General features: G+C 45.4%; 1 protein-coding gene across 1 annotated transcript in view; it reads right to left on the bottom strand.

Moving 5' to 3' along the window:
* Positions 1-4,679: 4,679 nt before the first annotated feature.
* LOC311234996 (scavenger receptor cysteine-rich type 1 protein M130-like) overlaps positions 4,680-16,109 on the bottom strand; it is a gene marked incomplete at both ends in the record, with an annotated part of 109,728 nt that continues 98,298 nt past the window's right edge. The window contains 3 exons of the mRNA XM_084322306.1: positions 4,680-4,703; positions 4,811-5,001; positions 7,334-7,600. Of these exons, the coding sequence (XP_084178432.1) occupies positions 4,680-4,703; positions 4,811-5,001; positions 7,334-7,600 (482 nt within the window). The remainder of the gene's footprint in view (positions 4,704-4,810; positions 5,002-7,333; positions 7,601-16,109) is intronic.

The following is a 16,109-nucleotide window of genomic DNA, read 5'->3' as shown; positions in this document are numbered from 1 at the left end:
CAAGGCTACCTGATTCCCTTGCCGACGACCATGACCCACTGACTTTGTGAATTGCCCTACTCCTCACAACGGACATTGAGTAGTGGACAAGACGGTTAATCTGTCTCTGCTTATCTAATTAGGTGCGGACTAATTAGGAGGCGGCTGTTACAAAGGGTCAGATTAAACCGAATATATATATTTATTACTTGAGATATATTGTATAGTATTTGTATATCGTCTGATATCCCTTGTATATTCTTTGTACATATACACGGAATATCCCTTTACCTAGGTACAGGCCAGACCATAATATTCGTTCTCCTATTGGACAGCGACCCCCCTAGGCGCCACGGCCATACCCCCAATGTCTAGTTCAAAGTCACCGCTAAGACATGTCTCAACATGCCCAGGTTTGCGCAGGAATACGAGACAGAACTGCGGTTGGCACTAGATTATTCATCTTACGTATAAATACGTCGCAGGTGGATACAGAAGCACTTAGTCTTAGTTACCCTCAAACGAGTTAACCCAACAAGTTGAAGCCTTCATCACGAGTCAACGACCAAGTGAAGTGAGCAACCTTGCGTCTAAATAGAGCACTTAGAACCGCGTGCGAATAGTATAGTAAAAGTGTCAGAGCTTAGTGAAATAACGTCAAGTTCGACCTAGTTAAATGTGAAGTACCGTGCACAGGAGAATCTACACCGGTGAATGCAGAGCCTTTTCCGGCTGGATTATTATTGCTTTGGTACCGTGGTTGCTGGAGCAGAGAACCGTCTACCCCGCTGCTGTGTGGGATTTACCCATGAGGAGCATCACTCGAGCCCGTCTCTAGGAAGAGGCTGGCTGGCTTTCATCCATGCTGCACGCATACTTGGATTATAGCTGCTGCTTTCGTCTGCCGATCGAGGGGAGTATGTGTACCGCCTCCCGTAGCTGGAGCTTATTGATTCCTCGTTGATCCGGACTTTGCATTCGAACGTTCCTCTCCCCTGCTGGCTTACAACCGGAGGGAACCCCCTTGGTGTCTCCAGCTGACCTACTAGTGTACCTTATATAATTCTTATGCTACAGGTGGTATTAATTATCCCCTTCGTAATATGCTCATGGACTTACGCTCTTGACCTATTCATGCACATTCTTCGCCTTACAAGCGCAACTCTCAATCTTAATAAATGTAAGATAATCTTGGTGTTCTTCTAATAAATATTATAAACAGTACTTTCTTGTTAAGCCGTGTTATTGTGTGGGTGTTCATCTCATATACATGTGTACTGTATGGCCAGTAGTAATGTACATAACTCAGTAGTGGTTTAATGATACCATACTTATTCAATACAGTCAGGGAATTGTACCCCTCAGTTACAAACTGCAACCCCCCCTATCATTCACATCATATTCTTATTACATATTGTCATACATGCATACATTCATTCATTCATATTATCATACATACCTTCATACACATTATCAAACATGTATACATTTAATCTTATCATACATACATTCATTAATGTTATCATCCATACCTTCATATACATTATCAAACATACTTACATATTCATTCATACATTATACATTCATACATATATTTATTTAAACTAAATAAGACTTGTGCACATCTCGTTGGACCCCGACTGGAGGTGCAGGTCAGCGCAAGAGAGATGTATGAAGCTGAAAGAAGAGAACCTTCAACAGAAGGGACCGCACTCCTCAGGACTGGTTTAGCTTTTTATTTGTTTGGTGCCCGACGCGTTTCACTTCCACTTCCTCAGGTGCTATGTTAAATATATTTATTTATTTATTGGGTTATACTTATGTATGTATTTAATGGGTTGTTGTGGGGGTATTGGTGTTCCTGGTTGTTTGGTATGTTAATGTGTATAGGAAACAGCTAATCAATAGTTGTGTAGCACCTGTTTAGTTTTGTTAATTAATTATGTGTGGCACCTGTGGAGGGGGAGGAGTCCAGGCACAAGGAAGTGGGTTCTTTCCCTGCAGCGGGTACAGAGTAGGTAACTGAGGGAAGCGGCGTGAGTGTATTGTTAGTCTGTTTGTCCTTCTGTGTCAGGCTTCAAATCTCAACTGACACTTTCTAGTCTCAAAGAATTTCAATGGAGTGCCGCATAGTTCATAGATAGAGCCTATAATAAACGCAAGACCATAACAGTTAAAGATATTAGAATATGAGTCCAAGGGGTAGTTGATGCAAGACCATAACAGTTAAAGATATTAGAATATGAGTGCAAGGGGTAGTTGATGCAAGACCATAACAGTTAAAGATATTAGAATATGAGTGCAAGGGGTAGTTGATGCAAGACCATAACAGTTAAAGATATTAGAATATGAGTGCAAGGGGTAGTTGATGCAAGACCATAACAGTTAAAGATATTAGAATATGAGTGCAAGGGGTAGTTGATGCAAGACCATAACAGTTAAAGATATTAGAATATGAGTGCAAGGGGTAGTTGATGCAAGACCATAACAGTTAAAGATATTAGAATATGAGTGCAAGGGGTAGTTGATGCAAGACCATAACAGTTAAAGATATTAGAATATGAGTCCAAGGGGTAGTTGATGCAAGACCATAACAGTTAAAGATATTAGAATATGAGTGCAAGGGGTAGTTCATGCAAGACCATAACAGTTAAAGATATTAGAATATGAGTGCAAGGGGTAGTTGATGCAAGACCATAACAGTTAAAGATATTAGAATATGAGTGCAAGGGGTAGTTGATGCAAGACCATAACAGTTAAAGATATTAGAATATGAGTGCAAGGGGTAGTTGATGCAAGACCATAACAGTTAACCTCTTTAGCCCGGAGCCCTATTTTCTGAAAATCCGCCTAAAATACATACCTAAGTAAATGGAATATTGCTCCACTTCTACAAGGCCATTTGCATATTCTTGGTATCTAGGGACATCTATGGACCTCAGTGAATGTATTCCCAGTGTCAGATATATTGTGTCTATTACTAGGCTTGCTTAAATTGTGATGAAACAAAGGAGAATATGAACTATAATTTTTCTTTGCATCGTTCAGTACCTTCTTGAGATCATGTGTACAAAAAATCTAAGGACATGAATAAAAGGAAGATGATTAAACAGAAGGTTCTGTAGATACAGTACTGAATTCTCCCATCCAGACCAATGCAATTTGAAATATTATTATAGAATATAGAATAGCAGGCTTATAAATTACCTTATTATAGCCAATTCGCAACTTTATATATATATATACAATACATATATTATCTTTCAAATGACCAAGTTCAATTTGGATTTAGTATCACCAGGCGTGCATAAGAACAGATAATGAAATCTACTGTAATCTACTGTACTTTTTTATTTTGATCAGGGTGCAACCGTTTTGAAACAATTTCAAATCTAATTGTTGCTGCATGCTAAAAATAGGCAAGAGAAACTAACTGCACTGTCAATATGTCAATAACGTTAAGTGTTTATTATCCCGAATAATAAGAGATATAATTTTTTGTATATATGTGTCAAAACTGTGAAATCTCATAATTCAGCTACAGTGGGGAGTCCATTTGTGTGTATGTGTAGTGTGACTGCCAGACAAATGCCAATCCTAAGCTCTGGGAGGAGTAGTATTGTGAAAAAGTGGTGGAATAATAATAAAGAAGAATAGATACAATAGATGACAAGAGTGTGTGACCTTGTAACAAGCGTTACTTTATGAAGAAGAGGTCAAGGTGCTGTTAAATTATGTGTGGGCCCAATATGTTAAGATATGCTAATGTCAGCATATATGGGTCACTTGACCTTTAAGATCCCAGGTGTGGGTGTGGTTAGGGGCGGCCCTAATCCTCAGGGGGCATGGGTGGGTGTGGTTAGGGGCGGTCCTAGCCACCAGGGGGTCAGGTGTGGGCGTGGTTAGGGGCGGTCCTAACCCTTGGGGCCAGGTGTGGGTGTGATTAGGGGCAGGCCTAACCATCAGGGGACCTGGTGTGGGCGTGGTTAGGGGCAGTCCTAACCATCAGGGGGCATGTGTGGGTGTGGTTAGGGGCAGTCCTAACCATCAGGGGGTCAGGTGTGGGTGTGGTTAGGGACAGTCCTAACCATCAGGGGGTCAGGTGTGGGTGTAGTTAGGGGTTGTCCTAACGCCAGGGGGGCATTGTGGGTGTGGTTAGGGGCGGTCCTAACCCCCAGGGGGCCATTTGTGGGTGTGGTTAGGGGCGGTCCTGCTGATATTGTGAGAGGAAGGAGGGATCAGGCCTCCTAATATATTCTCCAAAACCAAGGACAGTTCAGCTGCAGTCGGTGTTTCCCAGTGGATTACTTTAGTTCTTTTCCTTTTGAAGATGTGGATCAACCCAGGACTGATCTCCTTCTGGACACTCAAAGGGTGGAGTGTGGTTGGACCCTACTGGCTCTAAAGAGCAGGGCTGCATGGTCTGGTAGGCCTGTACATGTATGTTGGTGCTAATGGACTGTAATGCGGACTGTTCTTATTGGTTTGATATGATTTTGTTGTACAGTATGTTGCTATGTGACGCCCCACTTAGTTTGCTCCTCTTTTTGTGGAATACAACACTTTGAATTTAACACTGTTCCAGTACTCTCATTCTTTATTGCTGACAGGTTTGTTTATTATTTCAAGCGTGTTACAAGCTAAGTCACCTAATAAATTAACAATGCAGATGTAAACCACTGACAAAAATGTGTTTAGAGTTACCTGAGCAGATCACCTCCAGGCTGGAAGAGGAATTATAAGAGTCCACTGGTCCTCTACACTCCCTCAGTGCAGACTCAGAGCCAGAACAGACAGATGTAAACAACCATACAGGTTGTTCAGAACCAACCCTCCATTCTGTTGAAACAGCAAAGCCACATTCCAGCTGTCTGCACACTACAGCTGCTGCCTTCATGGTCCATAATGATGGTCTGGACATGTCCTTGTGCGGTCCTACAGGTCTCCAGACTCCCTGGTGGTTGGTCTCCAGTCTCCCAGCACAGCGGCTGCCTCCGTCCACCAACCTCACATCATCAGGTTCTGCACAGAAACAAGAGAGAAACGACTACATTAGAGGCATGTTTATCTGTAATTAAAAATGGGATGTCATTACATGTGTTGCTCCTAAATACTAATACAACTGAGATGATAATTGTTGGCCTCCTAGACTGCAGTGTATGTTTAAGGACACCTCCCTGAAATGTGAGAATTGTCTTATTTCACAGAAGCTCCACCATTAAAAACCTCTGCATGTTTTTCATCATTCTCTCTCATTTGATTGTCACGTCAAAGATATGACCAGAATTGCCTTCTTTCATCTTCGTAATATTTAAAACATCTGATCTCTATTAACCCTTGTATGGTGTTTGCATTTATGTTACTCTGGTGGATCGGCAACATTATTGGGATTTTAAAACAATAAATCCAAAAAGAAATTGTAAAAATTATGACATATGTTAACTTTATCTCAATTACAAGCAATTTAAACGGCATATACTGTATGGTTAATGTTTCCCATTTACCTCTGCTAGATCACAATTATGAATAAAAGTGATATGTTTTTAACTTTTTTTGTGATAAAATGTGATGTCAGTCAAAAGAAAATCCATGATAATCGAGACATTAATTTAATAAATCATGTTTCTCTTGAAAAATATGAATGAAATAAGGTGGAAGCAGACAGTGAAGGAACACAGTGAACCTTTTTGTTACATTTCTACCATGTTTGCTTGTTTTCATCAACAATTTCCACAGTCTGGGGTCTAGTTACACCACATATGTAAGATAGATATGTAGGGGTGCACAGTGTGTCCTTTTATATGTTCTTCACAGAAAACGAGACAAGGCCAATGACCAATACTAGGGTGTGGAACGGTACACATTCGAACCGTACACTGTTCGGTTCGACCTCCACGGTTCGGGGCATGTGTGTATTGTTTGGTTCAGGGGATGCACAAAAATGTCTTTTTCTTCATTTGGCACAGAGAGGTGAAGCGCCAGCTGATGGCTGCAGCAGCAGGTGCTGAATGAACTATGAAATAGTTGTGGTTATGATATTACCTACAAACTAACCACCACAGAATTAACCACATCATCACTTATGAAAATAGTTGTGGTTATGATATTCTAAACTTTATTTATACCATTTTCAGCTTTTTTGCGGCCACGCAGGACCGAGAGAGAGGGAGAACGGGAGGAGAGGTAGGGAAGACATGCTGCAAATGGTCATTGGGACTGGGAAACAAACCCGGGACGACCGCTTCGCGACTCAGCGAGCTATGTGGTGTGCTACTGGAGCGCCCGTGTGGTTATGATATTACCTACAAACTAACGACCACAGACTTACATTACAAAGCATCACACCTCTGTGCTGCAATGCCAGGTAGTCCCATTCACACAGACGCTGGGGCAAACCAACCCTGGGAATTTCAATATTAACATTTACATTTACATTTTATCATTTAGCGGACGCTTTTATCCAAAGCGACATACACATTTTGTACAACAAGACAGCAGGAAGGGTACAACTCTATCAGCTATAGGTTAGTATATTAGGACAAGTGCATGACAGTAAGGTTAGTTAGGGTTAGAGATTATTTTATTTTTCATTTCAGATAATGATTGAAGAAGTGCGTCTTTAGTCGACGCCGAAAGATTGGACGGGTTTCGGCTGTCCTAACTGTGGTGGGAAGTTTGTTCCACCATTGTGGGGCAAGGACCGAGAATAGGTGACTTCTCTTCGATGACCCTTCCAGAACTCGGTTAGGAGTAGGTCTGAGGCACCCAGAAGATGCAGAGTGTAGGGGTCTTGAGGGTGTGTAGTTAGAGACTATTGACCGGAGGTAGGCGGGAGCCATACCCTTCGCTGCAGGCCGAGATCCGCTCAGAGACGTGGATGGGGAAGGAAAGAGAGGAAGAGTTGAGTATCATTGGCATAGCAATGATACGAGAAGGCATGAGACGTGATAATGTTACCCAGAGATTTAGTGTAGAGGGAGAGGAGAAGGGGTCCAAGGGCCGAGCCCTGGGGGACACCCGTCCGCACGGGGCGGGTGGCAGACAGGGTCCCTCTCCATGACACTTGGTAGGAGCGACGCGAGGAGGATCTGATGGTTGACTGTGTCGAAGGCTATACCTGGTGCCGGCATAATGCTGCATCAACTTTCACCCCCCATTCCGAGTTCATACCTCAAATACTCAATATTAAATCAGCTTGATTGGGACATACCTATATTTCTTTTTATTAAAAAAATTAAATAAGGTTTTGAATATAGTCAGTAAATAAATAAATGAAAAGACTATACCAGTTATATCATTATTAAAAGTGTAAATCATAATTAAACCAATGAGTAATTCATAATGTTTTCCATACCTGAGCAGGTGAGGCCAACAGTCTTGCCAGGTGAGCTGGTGTTTCTATCTGAGTCTGAGGTGACACAGTCCATGATATCGGACTCGTTGCCTTTACACTGGAGTTCTTTGGTCCCGATTGGACCCTCTCCTTCTCCATAGAGCGCCCCCTGGGGGGCTGAAGGAGCCCCACAGCCAAGCTGCCTACAAACCACCTCTGCATCCTGCTTGTCAAAGTCAGCTTCACATAGTGACCTCCACGCCTGATCAGACTTCATCTCCACTCTGCCTGAACACAGACCAGATCCATTCACAAGCCTCACAGACTCTGTACACACACACACACACACACACACACACACACACACACACACACACACACACACACACACACACACACACACACACACACACACACACACACACACACACACACACACACACACACACACACACACACACACACACAGTCAGAGAGAGAAAAAAAGAGTCAGAAACAGAGAGTGAGAGCAGAGCATGTCTGCAGAGTGTAGTACCAAATGGATACATTGAGGAATAAAAAAAAGGAATTAAAAACAGACTAGACACAGCGGATCAATTTAGCTGCTTTACATATTGAGCGCCATTATGTCAAATGTCCTATGTCACTGGTAATACCAGTGTTGTCATGAGTTTATTAGTCATGGGAAATTTCACATAACCTCGGCAACCTTAGCACGGTCTCATTATTCTGACAAATCCACACGCAGGCTAATGCATTGTCAGCAATTCACATCAGCCATCTGGTGTCATACAACGGAAGGTTATGTATATAACCTAGTTCTATGAGTTAAATGGTGCGCTCAGCACCTGTTCTGCACTGTACTTCATTTCGTGCACGAGCACTGAATAAAAAAATTCCACCATGTACCTTTACATCCCAACATCCGTCTGACCACACCCCCTTCTGATTACCTTCATAAGCAGGTGTGTGGTCACCTACTCGCCTCCTTCCCAAACTTTCACCACAAGGCGAGATCAAGGGCCGCAGCGGCGTCCAGGTGCTGAGCGCACCATTTAACTCATAGAACTAGGTTATATACATAACCTTCCGTTCTATGACGTTAATGGATTGCTCAGCACCTGTTCTGCAACAGGGGCTGAGCGGGAGCCATAGCCCGACCAATGTACCCCGCTGAGGCCCCCCACAACCATCAGACCGGGGAGGACCGAGCCCCCCCGACCCTCCCTAATGGAGGATACCCCCCCTATTGGAGGTTCACGGGAGGGCGACGGATCCAACCGTGCGAAGAGGCACTCAAGGCCTGCAGAACAGGCAGTCAGCATGGCTGTAAGCACTCAAAAGGTTAACCAACGGAAGCAGGCAGCGTACGGGGGAAACCAGGCAACAGGCTGTAACCTGAGCCTGGAGCACTGCGGACGAGACAGGCGCCAAAGGAGTCAGCTGGAACAGCCTTCCCGGTGGAAGGTGCGGACGCTGGCGTTGTTGATCACCATGACGAAGCCTCCATTAAAAAAAACCCACCCAGAGGGGTCGAGGCAGAGAAGGCTGACATGATTGGCAGACGTCATGAACGTGCAGGGGCACACTCAACCGGGTAACCCGGGAGTTGACACTGCTCCAACACACCAGGGAATCAACCACCCTCTTGGTACCGACGGTGGTTGTTCCTATAACCCCTCAAGAAAAAACTCCAAAACACACCTGCGGGCATACACTGGCTATACCGCAGTACAAGTGTTTCAGTTTTCAAAAAAGGGTTATCCCAGGCCTACGGTATCAACAAAACTTTACTTCGGACCGGGCCCGGCGGCCCGGGAAGCACACAGGGTTACCAGAGGAGGTCCAGAAGACCACCCCAACAGCCCCCTCCCCGCCATGCGGGAGAGAGGTGCGAAAAAGAGAACCAGCCCCTCATGATAGTGCCAGGTACAAAGTACCCAACAAGGGTTTCTACAACGCATAACCTTGTGACGCCCCGGGCCGACCCGACCTTTTTCCCCCTGGAAAAAAGCCCAAGTCCCTCAGGGTACCAGAACAGCAGATCTACATCCCCGGCGGACAAACGGGTTAACTGACCTGGACCAGCGTGACCAGAACCAGTCCCGTGCCCTAACCACGCCGACATGCCTACTCCAGGAGAAGGGGCAGATATGCGTGTTGATCTAAAACATGAAAAGAGGGCGCCACCCAGACGGGCCGGTGTGAACCGCGCTCGGTGGCCCACCCCAAGGGCGTGAGACCCCTCTACATATGTCCAGATCCATTCCGTTATCATCCCCCAGATATGAACGAGAATCCGTCGAGAACCAGTAACAGGTTGTCGGAAGAGGACAAAACCCCCATCCCAGTTGCTTTATAAAAACGCTGTTTTAACCACAAGCAACCAAGGCGTACTAGCTATCCGCATGATCCTTAACAGGACACCCCGAGCTAGCACTAAGCGTGCGTCGGGACACAACCACATCAATGAACAGGCTATTTAGACCTTTCAGTGAATCCCCAAGGTGCCCAGGGGAAACGACAAGAGGGGTGTGGTGCTTCCTATACTCCAACTCTTTTTATTAAAAAGAAGGAAGCACCAACAGACATGAATCCCATTTACACAGCCGAGGGTAAAAACTGTTTACATTTTTACATCCAGTCACCCCTATCACAGAGGACTTCAGACTGAATTCCCCAGAGAGCCTTCCCACGTGAGTCGTAGAATGAAAAAGCCATGGTAACTACGAGTCATGTGACCAACTGACTCTAGTTACACATAAAATCGAGCATAGTGGACCCGTAAGTCCTACGCTCTATCCCGACACTTTGACACAACAGATTGTACGTAAAGATCCAACTCACGGAAGCCATCGTCATAGCAACGTGCGTAGTGAAGTATGCCATGACGGGGGGAAACCCAACACTCAACGCCTGTTTTTAATAGGAGCAGAGTCAGGGCAACCCTTCCCACCCCCCCCCCCCCCCCTCCCTGCCAAGTCGCCTAACGATTTGGCCCCGACTGGCCCAACAGGAGATGAGTAAACCCCCCTGACCAATCAGAAGAGGGAAGGAGGGGTTTATTCGGCACCCCCTCACAAACCCTTCCCCCTGCACACAATAACAACTGTAGCATATGATACCTTTGGTAGAATGCTAATGAAATAGCGCAAGCTAATACAATGCACGCTACCCACAGATAACTGTGAACAGGGTTTACAACAAAACCAAGTCGCGTGTGTGTGTGAATCCTACACCCGCATCCCATGTTGTACATAGAAAAACACTGATAGAGAGAGCGAACGGCTGGGCCATGGAACGTGTGTATACGAGCATTACTGCAACTAACACAATAGTGTTGTAGCTCAATATTACTTGTGTAAGCAATAGACCATACAACTAGCCTCTACCTGCATGTGGAGTGTCAGGCCGAGGTAGAAACCTTTCTATACAACTTGTACACCTTACTGTAAATTGTACCTAAATTGTACCTCATCCCATTTCTGCTTTGCACTATATAGTACTGTACATTAGTACACTGCATAGTATTGTATATTATATGGTAACTCAGTTATGTCTATTCTGCATCGAACATTGTACATATGTCTATACTGAACGCTGTGACCTCATTTTCTACTTCTAAATTACATGCTATACTATGTTATTTGATACTATCTTGTCTAGCACAGTCTCTGGAGCGTAACAGTAAGAAGCATTTTGTATGAAAGTATTCTGTACTTCTGTATGACAACTATTAAAGAAACTTGAACTTAAACTATAACCGAGTGTAGGCTGCAGACCTTGCTTAAGCTCATAACATGAACGCAACCCTTCTATCAATGTATACTAGTGAAGATTCACACTTTGCAACCTCATCATATGTTTTGGTGAAGAAACACACAGTTTGTTAACAAAAAATACAGTCCCCCTTTAGAGGGGACTTTTTATTTTTCAACAAAATTATATGAGAGGCCGGGGAGGGAATTAACAGAGGGGACCACAGGGGAAAAAAAGTCACTGGACTAGCGAGCCGCTCGGGATTTGCCACCCCGGGAAGCCCCGGAGGGACGGTAGACAATCGCCGGCTGGTCACGGCGATCCCTACCATCTCCTCCAGGCGCAGATGGGCCGGCTGCAGCAGCGGCGCCCTCTCTCCTCCTGGCCTTCTTCGAAGGGCCAGCAGTGGCGGTGGTATCAGAAGCAGTCACGGCGGAGGAAGCTCGACGACGTGCCAGCCGTCTGACTCCACCAGCGATGTCGGGAGGGGGAAAATGAGGTTGAAGCACGGAGCGTTCCTCCTTCATTTCTCTGCACGTCGAGGTCATCAACTGCAGGGCCTTCCCGAACAGTCCAGCATCGGAGAGGGTGGCCGTTAGAAGAAGACCTCTCTTCTTCTCCGGCACACGGGCCTGCTCCAGCCAAAGGTGGCGCTGGGTTAGAGTCGCCAGGGCTCGCACTTTCCCAGCGGCTATGGCCTGCAGCTGAGTCAGATGCAGGACAGCTCCTGCCGCCTGGGTGAGCTGGTCATGTTGGACATCACTCAGCTCCATGCCGCCCGTCAATATCCCGGATATGAATCTTGCCAGCTGCGCGACGTTAGACGCGGCAGCCAGAGATTGTGTTCCAGAGATGAATGACTGGTCGCTCCAATAAGCCAACCGCCTTGCCGATTTCCCTTGAGGAACCGGCTTGCGTAACGGCTCCCACACCACCTCCGGACAGAGGAGAGCGGCCATCGGCCTATCAAGCCGTGGCACGCCCTCTCTCATACCTTCGACCAAACCCACCACCCGCGTAACTTGTACGTAGGCGGGGGTGAGGCCAATGATGTGGGACACAACCTGGCCCCGACGAACATAGGCCCCCATTGAGGGGAAAAATGGGTAGACAAAGTCCACCCCTCTCACCGGGCGACGCTGCCAGAGATGACCTATTAGATCATCAGGGACAGGAACAGGCAGTGGCTGCGGCAGCGGCACAACGTTTGCAACGGCCGCCACCGCCATAAGCTCGGGAAACAAAGCCTGCAGTTCCCCCTGCAGACTTTCCTCCACCGAGCCCGCTTCCCTCACATGCAGCAGGCTACGACTGGTCAAGGAGCCACATTCCGATGTGGCTGATAGTAGGGCATCCTGCCGACGAGTCAGAGGGTCTTCCCCGACGTCTTCAAACAAGGCGCCCCAAGGAGACATTTCACCCCCCTCCAGTGTTACCTGGACGGGCGGGATACATGCCTCCACCGGGCCTTCAAATAAGAACCCGTCTGCCTCTACCATGTAATCCTCTGTTTCCATCAGGCAGGTAGAGACCGACGCATCCTCACTGGGCTCCAGCAATTCACCAAACCCAGGCTGTTCGCGTCTGCAAGCCACCATCTTGCGACGGGAGCGAGCAGACGCAAAAGGTTTGCGTCTCAAATCCTCTGGAACCAAAGGAACCGGCCGCTCAACAGCGGACTATTCCCCGGAAGCAGAGGAACCAGAGCCATGACCAGGCCATCGCAGAGGCGACGGCACCGGTGCACCAGCTCCTTGGAGAGGCAAACTACCCATCGGACGCCTACCGGGCGTGGCTGTCAACCACGAGAGAGGCAACAGCCCCGCACCAGAACGCACGACGGAGGCGGAAATGGAGAACCGCTGGTGGAGAGTGGCTCTGCGACTCTCCGAAGTAGACATTATGACTTAGATTTTTCTATCGAATATTTATGAGAGAAGAAAAAAATAAGCACAATGTAAACACGTCTCAACTATCTTCAGCTAACAACCTCGTCAAGTGGGGATCTACCGAAGGCACTTCCTTGTGGTGAAAGTGAAGAAGGAGGCGAGTAGGTGACCACACACCTGCTTATGAAGGTAAGCGGAAGGGGGTGTGGTCAGACGGATGTTGGGATGTAAAGGTACATGATGGAATTTTTTTATTCAGTGCTCGTGCACGAAGTGAAGTACAGTGCAGAACAGGTGCTGAGCAATCCATTAACGTCATAGAACGGATGTATTGATTTTAAATGCTCAAGAATGTTTTCTAATTACTCTGTTGCACTTGACTATGTTAATGTATGCTACCACTGAAATGCATGGCAATGTATTTAACAGAAAGTATTATGATTAGAACTATTAAAAAAAATATTTTCTTTAAATATATTTAAAATATTTGTCATATTGACCTGCTGAATCCGATTTGACAAAACTACCTGTAGGACTGCTGTAACACTACATGTATGACTGCTGTAAAACTACCTGTAGGACTGCTGTAAAATTACCTGTATGACTGCTGTAAAACTACCTGTAGGACTGCTGTTAAAACTACCACTGCTGTAAAACTACCTGTAGGACTGCTGTTAAAACTACCTGTAGGACTGCTGTTAAAACTACCTGTAGGACTGCTGTCAAAACTACCTGTAGGACTGCTGTAAAACTACCTATAGGACTGACATCAAAAGTACCTGTAGGACTAACATCAAAACTACATGTAGGACTGCTGTAAAAACTACCTGTAGGACTGACATCAAAACTACCTGTAGGACTGCTGTAAAACTACCTGTAGGACTGCTGTAAAACTACCTGTAGGACTGCTGTTAAAACAACATGTAGGACTGCTGTTAAAACTACCTGTAGGACTGGTGTAAAACTACCTGTAGGACTGACATCAAAACTACCTGTAGGACTGCTGTCAAAACTACCTGTAGGACTGACATCAAAACTACATGTAGGACTGCTGTAAAAACTACCTGTAGGACTGCTGTCAAAACTACCTGTAGGACTGCTGTAAAACTACCTGTAGGACTGACATCAAAACTACCTGTAGGACTGCTGTCAAAACGACCTGTAGGACTGCTGTTAAAACTACCTGTAGGACTGCTGTAAAACTACCTGTAGGACTGCCATCAAAACTACCTGTAGGACTGCTGTTAAAACTACCTGTAGGACTGCTGTAAAACTACCTGTAGGACTGACATCAAAACTACCTGTAGGAGTGCTGTAAAACTACCTGTAGGACTGCTGTAAAAACTACCTGTAGGATTGCTGTAAAACTACCTGTAGGACTGACATCAAAACTACGTGTAGCCTGCTGTAAAACTAACTGTAGGACTGCTGTAAAACTACCTGTAGGACTGCTGTAAAAACTACCTGTAGGATTGCTGTAAAACTACCTGTAGGACTGACATCAAAACTACGTGTAGGACTGCTGTAAAACTAACTGTAGGACTGCTGTAAAACTACCTGTAGGACTGCTGTTAAAACTACCTGTAGGACTGCTGTCAAAACGAACTATAGGACTGACATCAAAACTACTTGTAGGACTGCTGTAAAACTACCTGTAGGACTGCTGTAAAACTACCTGTAGGACTGCTGTTAAAACAACATGTAGGACTGCTGTTAGAACTACCTGTAGGACTGACATCAAAACAACCTGTAGGACTGCTGTCAAAACGACCTGTAGGACTGACATCAAAACTACCTGTAGGACTGCTGTAAAACTACCTGTAGGACTGCTGTCAAACTACCTGTAGGATTGCTGTAAAACTACCTGTAGGACTGACATGAAAACTACATGTAGGACTGCTGTAAAACTACCTGTAGGACTGCTGTAAAACTACCTATAGGACTGCTGTAAAACTACCTGTAGGACTGACATCAAAACTACCTGTAGGACTGCTGTCAAAACGACCTGTAGGACTGACATCAAAACTATCTGTAGGACTGCTGCAAAACTACCTGTAGGACTGACATCAAAACTACCTGTAGGACTGCTGTTAAACTACCTGTAGGAATGCTGTCAAAACTACCTGTAGGATTGCTGTAAAACTACCTGTAGGACTGACATGAAAACTACATGTGGGACTGCTGTCAAAACTACCTGTAGGACTGCTGTAAAACTACCTGTAGGACTGACATCAAAACTACCTGTAGGACTGCTGTCAAAACGACCTGTAGGACTGCTGTTAAAACTACCTGTAGGACTGCTGTAAAACTACCTGTAGGACTGACATCAAAACTACCTGTAGGACTGCTGTAAAACTACCTGTAGGACTGACATCAAAACTACCTGTAGGACTGCTGTAAAACTACCTGTAGAACAGCTGGAAAACTGCCTGTAGGACTGATGTTAAAACTACCTGTAGGACTGCTGTTAAAACTACCTGTAGGACTGACTTAAAAACCACCTGTAACCTGCTGTAAAACTACCTGTAACCTGCTGTAAAACTACCTGTATGACTGCTGTAAAACTACATGTAGGACTGCTCTCAAAACTACCTGTAGGACTGCTGTCAAAACTACCTGTAGGACCGCTGTCAAAACTACCTGTAGTACTGCTGTAAAACTACCTGTAGGACTGACATCAAAACTACCTGTAGGACTGCTGTTAAAACTACCTATAGGACTGCTGTCAAAACTACCTGTAGGACTGCTGTAAAACTACCTGTAGGACTGACTTAAAAACGACCTGTAACCTGCTGTAAAACTACCTGTAGGACTGCTGTAAAACTACCTGTAGGACTGACTTAAAAACGACCTGTAACCTGCTGTAAAACTACCTGTAACCTGCTGTAAAACTACTTGTAGGACTGACATCAAAACTACCTGTAGGACTGCTGTAAAACTACCTGTAGGACTGACTTAAAACGACCTGTAACCTGCTGTAAAACGACCTGTAGGACTGCTGTAAAACTACCTGTAGGACTGACTTAAAAACGACCTGTAGGACTGCTGTTAAAACTACCTGTAGGACTGCTGTAAAACTACCTGTATGACTGACATCAAAACTACCTGTAGGACTGCTGTAAAACTACCTGTAGGACTGCTGTCAAAAC

The sequence above is a fragment of the Notolepis coatsorum genome (assembly GCF_963971535.1).
Source record: "Notolepis coatsorum genome assembly, chromosome: 10".
In the NCBI taxonomy this organism is placed as follows: domain Eukaryota; kingdom Metazoa; phylum Chordata; class Actinopteri; order Aulopiformes; family Paralepididae; genus Notolepis; species Notolepis coatsorum.
The sequence above is the reverse complement of the archived record's forward strand: the minus strand, read 5'-3'. Positions and strand labels throughout refer to the sequence as shown.